The sequence below is a fragment of the Pocillopora verrucosa genome, chromosome 5 (genome assembly GCF_036669915.1).
Source record: "Pocillopora verrucosa isolate sample1 chromosome 5, ASM3666991v2, whole genome shotgun sequence".
In the NCBI taxonomy this organism is placed as follows: domain Eukaryota; kingdom Metazoa; phylum Cnidaria; class Anthozoa; order Scleractinia; family Pocilloporidae; genus Pocillopora; species Pocillopora verrucosa.
In genome coordinates this window covers 4470036-4476270 of record NC_089316.1, presented here as the reverse complement: position 1 = coordinate 4476270, position 6235 = coordinate 4470036, and the positions used below count along the sequence as shown (strand labels likewise).

The 6235-nt window shown below is 38.2% G+C and overlaps 1 protein-coding gene across 1 annotated transcript in view; it reads left to right on the top strand.

Annotated features, from left to right (window-relative positions):
* LOC136280645 (slit homolog 1 protein-like) overlaps positions 1-3830 on the top strand; it is a 7866-nt gene extending 4036 nt beyond the window's left edge. Inside the window, exons 3-6 of the mRNA XM_066166277.1 lie at positions 468-716; positions 1294-1408; positions 3507-3578; positions 3755-3830. Coding sequence (XP_066022374.1) covers positions 468-716; positions 1294-1408; positions 3507-3578; positions 3755-3830 — 512 coding nt within the window. The remainder of the gene's footprint in view (positions 1-467; positions 717-1293; positions 1409-3506; positions 3579-3754) is intronic.
* Positions 3831-6235: the final 2405 nt, after the last annotated feature.

Genomic DNA, 6235 nt, shown 5'->3' with positions numbered 1-6235 from the left:
ATAAGGCTTGCTCCATTTTAGTGAGATCATTTCGCCATTCCGCAACGAATTTCTTTACTTATTTTGCTGAAAACAAGGCTTCTTTTTTACTTTCATCTATGGACCCTTTTCCTTTTTATCTTTCTCCATTCACATGCTAGTTTTAAACGCAGACAGAGATTTTCGCCCGCATTTCAATATCTCACAAACATGTTCTTGGTAATTATAATGAAATCAATAATGCTTAGTTTGACATGAAAAAAGAACTAAAACATAACAAAATAAAAAGTTGGCACTCGAAGGTCTACCGTATCCTTTAACCCACAGCCAGACAGGCGGAGACAGTGAAACGGGAGGAATACAAATAGAATCCGTATGTTACTTTGGCCTGAACACTGAATTGTGTCAGAATTTGAATATTTTTTGATATGCATGCATCATAATAATCTAACAATTACTTTCCTTTTTTTCTTTGAAATCTAATATAGTCAATCCTACGTTAGATCAAGCTCCAAAGACGCAGTATGTATTTTTGAACAGAACCTCTAACCTGTGGTGCCCAGTGAAAGGTGCGCCGGCTCCGTACATTGTGTGGAGAAAAGATGGTGTCGCTGCTCAAAATAGTACCAGCATAACATTTCGGCTTAAAGTAACTTCAGAAAACAACGTGAATTACAGTTGCGAGGTAAGAAAAGATGGAGAGGTATTAAAAAGAGACATCAGCCTCAGAATTGAAGGTGAGGTATTATTGTTTTATTGAAGTATATCAGTACTTTGCATAATTGGATTATCTAAACCTGTACCTTTTCATTTGCTCAAAATTCTATACACCCCAAAAAACGTTTAAGCTACTTTGGTGGTTGGATCTTATTTAACCTTTCAAAGTAATCTTTCTATATCCCTTTAATGTAACTTGTATGTTGTTTTTAGGTTTGAATGTTAATTATTGGTATGACAGTTATCTGGTGAAGGGGAAGGCGGATATGATGAGAACCAAAGGAAATTCACATTTGTACGCTTAGACTTGTTTCTATTCCAAGTGAAGTTACTATGCCACAGAATTTTCGATTTTGGCGCCCGCATACAGTGTACCTGAAGTTCGTGTTTTCAATCTAGTTTTCATCTTTGATTCATGATCAGTTAATTTACATCGTAACTCTGAAGTGTTCATGTAATCTTGGTAATTGTGATTTTACAGTAATGTTCTATCAAAATGAAATATTCTTCGTTGCCAAAACAACTGACTTAACTCTTTGAAATTTGAAGCCTTTGTTGACGAATTTTAACGGCCAATCATTTCTTGCCTCATTTTAGAGTGCCCAGGCCCTTGCGAATGTGGCGTCTTCCACCAAACTATCGTTAGTGTGAATTGTGGTGGAAAAAGCTTTAATTCAATTGCATGGAAATTTCCGCCTGCTGTGTCAAAATTGTGAGTGTAATTAAACAGTTATAAACACCAAGAAAAGATTGGCTCAAAGGACTGCTTCTCCACTAAAAGCCCTATTCTTAGAGGAATTCCTCTCATGCTATCGTAGACCTTATTCTCAAAGGAATTACTTTCATGTTATGGCAAGACTCAAATCGATTAGGATAACCACAGGACAATGTAAAATGTACCATAACGGGTAGTCGAGTCGTGGGAATTCTTAACTTGCACAATGTTCTACGCTGGATTGGCTATATCCTCTTAGGATCTACAAGGAAAGGTTTGATCCTAAAATAATTTAAGAGAGATAAGTTCAAGAATAAGGCTTACATGTGGGATTCAGTCACTTTACTTGATCCTCTCTTAAAACTAGTAACGCGTATGTCCTGAAGAGTGCGAATTTAACACTCAGTGTGTAGTTTAATAACAAAGTGGGAAATGAAGGATTTGCTTTATCGGGTTGATCAAAGAGTGTAATTAGCTGTCAAGCCACGCTAACGAAGAATCTAAACTCATTTTAAGTCTTAACTATCAATTTCAACAAAGGTTGCAGCACACAGAGCTGAAAACGTTCCATAATACGTCACTGAAATAAAAGTGAAAACAATAAACTTATCAGTTCAGTTTGGTTTATCTGTTGAAGTTGTGGCAACATTTAGTTTGCGCTACTTATTCACTTTCACTGGTGTAATAGTTGATCAGAAATCAATGTAACTATCTTGATGCCTGGGCTACAAAACATTTATATCAAGGCTAAAGATAAGGAATAAATTATTCGATCAATGAAATTTGAACCATAAAACAGTTGCCTAATACCAAAGGAAGTAAAAGAACGCCAATAATAAGAAGCACCGCATGAGCCAATTGCTAGCGCTGCTCTTAACACTGCAAAGTTCAGTGGCCAACTGGTGAGAGTGTTTGACTCCAGATTGACAGGTTCGGATTTAAGCCCTGGCCAGATCAATGTATTGTGTTTTGGGAAAAGACATTCTCTCTAGTCAGAGTTCAAAATAGATACAGTGAAACTAAGAATAATATCCCTTCTCTTCAGAAAGTGGCAAAATATCAGGCGGTGATGGATCATTAGGCTGACGAGAGTAACCTATGATTCAAGATACGATATTAGTCATTTATTAGTTGTTTTCTTTATAAATTTCCCTATAGTTTTGACAATGAAGAGATTAGACGTTCAGGTGTCATTCTTATCGTAACGGTTGTACTCAGCATGTACTTTACATGTTCTAACGTTATCTTGATAGGCACTTAAGCAACAACAAGCTGAGGGACTTGCCCCAAGGAATCTTCAGTAATTATACCCAGCTGGAGTGGCTGTAAGCCAAGACTATTTGTTATTTGTGTCAGACACGTTTGTAATGATTCTTGAAAGGAATTTGAGTAACAGTGAACTAAGGGACTCCTCACCGAGTAATCTGCGGTTGTAATGTTGAGTCTTTCTAGCTCCCAAAAATCATGACTAGCTTCGCCCAACCTTTACATGAACACCTGAAGTGTACCTGAACTCATTACTTCAGTTACTGTGTCAGTGACACGGACTGACGTGTGATCTTGTGGCCTGATCTTCCGGATGGGGGTAGTCTTGCGAAGGATTGTTGTCGACTGACAATATTTCTTTACTCGACCCTTAGGATAACCTCCGCTGGACTTATCGAAACGTTGGAATTGGTTCCGAACACAATCCTTCGAAGCACCACTTTCACCCGGACAATAATAATTACCCGATAAATTCTTCTTAATTTGGGGAGCCTCCCCGCTAGAGATAGCGAAATCCCCCCCCCCCCAGCCCTGCTTTTTTAGTGTTAATGGGTATTTAACCAATGCCCCTCCCCCTCCTTCAGGCTCTGGGTTTACATAGAGCTCCAAAATCTAAGAATTAAGGCACATTCTCCAAAAATAAAGAAAAAATACCTAACGTGAAAATGGAACGAGCTCACTTACAGTTCTGGTTAAGCACAAAATAGGCTATATTCAGCCCCCCTATCAAAGCTCACACGAATGTACAGCATTACCGGATGCACCCTTTGATTTAATGTAATTATCGAATACATGGTAATGAACACCACCCTCTATCAATTCTTGGCAGGAATATTAGCAACAACCAGTTGAAGGAATTACCATCAGGCATATTCAGTAACAATACCAAGCTGTCCTTCCTGTAAGTTAGGACCCTTTCTCCTTTTTGTAAAGAATGCGTAAGATCCATCTCGCACAGGGCAAGATAGATATCATATCAAAGCATGCAAGGAAATACAGCATTACCGGATACACCCTTCAATTCAACGTAATTGTTGAATACATCGTGAAACACCACCCTCTATCTATTCTTGGCAGGAATATAAGCAACAATCAGTTGAAGGAATTACCATCAGGCATATTTAGTAACAATACCAAGCTGTACTACCTGTAAGTTCGGACTCTTTCTTCAGTTTGTAAAGAATGCCTTCAGAGGAGAAAGTTTCTTCTTGTTGCGCTTGATTTTAAATCTGTTATAAAGTATACGTTTGTTAGGTAAAGAAAAATAAACAATAGACCATCAATGAAGCAACACAAAATAAGACAACTGGTGAGGTCGAATTTAACTTATGCAAGTCACAAATTTATTCTAACATTCAAGTTGAACCTTCTTGCGAAGAGATGTTATCTCACTTTTCCAGCTTTACAATGTGTAAAGCACTCAGTTGTTCTCAGTACTTAAAAATTTAAAAAAAACCAACAAGTTTCAATTAGTTTTGAGCCATATTATTATTCGTAATGCTACCTTAGGTTTCTTTATGTAAAAAAAACGGAAAAGAAGACATCGGTTCTTGTAGAATATGACTTTGTTAGGATATTAGAACATTAAAAAATAAGAAATTTCTGGCATACACAGTTCCTGCACTTAACTTTCATAAGTGGAGGCACATAGTTTGTCTTCTGACTTTTTATAGACCTGTTTCATACGTCCCCAATATTAAACTAAAATATATGTAAAGTAAAAAGTAAGGACTATTCTTCTTAGTTTTAATCCTGTTGACATTTTAAAAGGAAGACAATAGAACGTAAACAGATAATTTCAGGGCCAATTAGTGGCATTCAAGGCTTTATAATAATTAGACTGTGTCGCTAAAGTCACAAATTTGTATTATTGCTTGATACATTAGTCTTGATAGACCCATCAGCCCCCGTTATAAAAAGCTGAGCTCGGAATCCATCTTACATGCAGGGAGGATGTAGTTTTTAATTACTTGGTGATTATTCACCCCAGTAAAATCAAATTAATCTTTAATAATTTATACAGTCATCCATTCAAGCACTTCTCAGCCTTATTTTCTTTGGAGCGTTGAGTTGGGAAAAGGGGGAAGTGGGGGAATAGCCCTTAGAGGCCTATTTTTACTACCCAAAGGGAAGTGCGTCTCGTTGTGTCGTTCAATCGTCCTTGATTCCGATGGATGAAAAGAAAACTCAGGCACTATATCATTTATTGGAGTCTCTCATTAAGGCTCTCTAAGAGTCTTATTCATTGTGCATTAATTTTGGTCCGGAGGATGTGACCATCACTTCTGAATGCGGGTTGCATGTTTCAATTCTGCGATAAAAAGACAATCTGTATAAAACAAGGTAAACTTTATTAATGCTGGAATACAAATTATGCGACGCTGTCGAGAGATGTGCCCATTAGTCGCATCTTCTTCATTTTCAATACATCTGCTTGTAATCAAGTGTAGATACCCGTCGCAAGTTTCAATTTTTCGTTTAAAGAAAATCCGAATAGGATTTTTAAGATATACTATAACCGAAAAACATCCAATATAGAATATGAACCTCGACTTGCATAAAATTATGCATGTTTTGTTGTTTCCCCTCCCAAATTGTAGGAGGGTCTTGCAATGGTAGGATTGTGGTGCAAGATATCGTGACATTGTAGAACCATGTGTTTTTGGGCTAGTAGGCCATCAAACCTGTCAAACATGGAATCTACCCTCGATTTACACTCGAAGCTGGACATCTATCGAGTAGTGTCTCCCATCACATACATCGCGTCATAAGCCCTCGATATACATACACTCCGGTTTAACCTCTATCTCCAAGGAAGAGAAAGTTAAGATCGATACAGTCTTAGAAATGTGGAATAATTACTGCTTGGCAAGACGAACACAATTTTCGAGCTCTAAACAAATTTCAGTCTTAGTAGAGCGAGACCGACATGAAAGAATGTGAGTGGATCTGGACTCATGACCAAAGAGATGCTTTTGAAGAGATCAAAGACGCTTTTAAAAAAAGCACCAGAACTCAAGTACTTCAGAAAGGGTGACCCAACAGAGGGCCAAGGAGATGCATCCAAGAATAGACTTGACTTTCTACTAATACAGCAAGGTGAACCAGTGACACTTCCGTTGGCAGAGAGGAAGTACTCTAAGATCGAGAAGTAATTTTTGTTCCCGGTCTTTGGCACGGAGCACAACCACCAATATATGTTTGTTAACAAAGTCATCCTGCGGACTGATCAAAAAGCCCTGGTCTTTATTATCCAGAAGCCCTTAGCATCAGCACCCAAGAAGCTAAAGTGCCTTGTTACCATTTCAGCAGTATGACTACGAAATAAGCTACAAGCGTAACAGAGGTGTGCTGCCGGCCGGCTATCTATCGAGAGCTTTCATGAAGGGCTGTGAGCTTACCCTCGCAGAACAAGTGGTCGATCGCATTCATAACGACCACTTCTTTTCCGTTCCAGATCACCAACTCAATGAAACCCAGAGAGAGAGATTTGTGTCCCAACTCTACAGAGGCTAAAATGCACAATCTTGAATGGCTTCCCTGATACAGAAGATGATC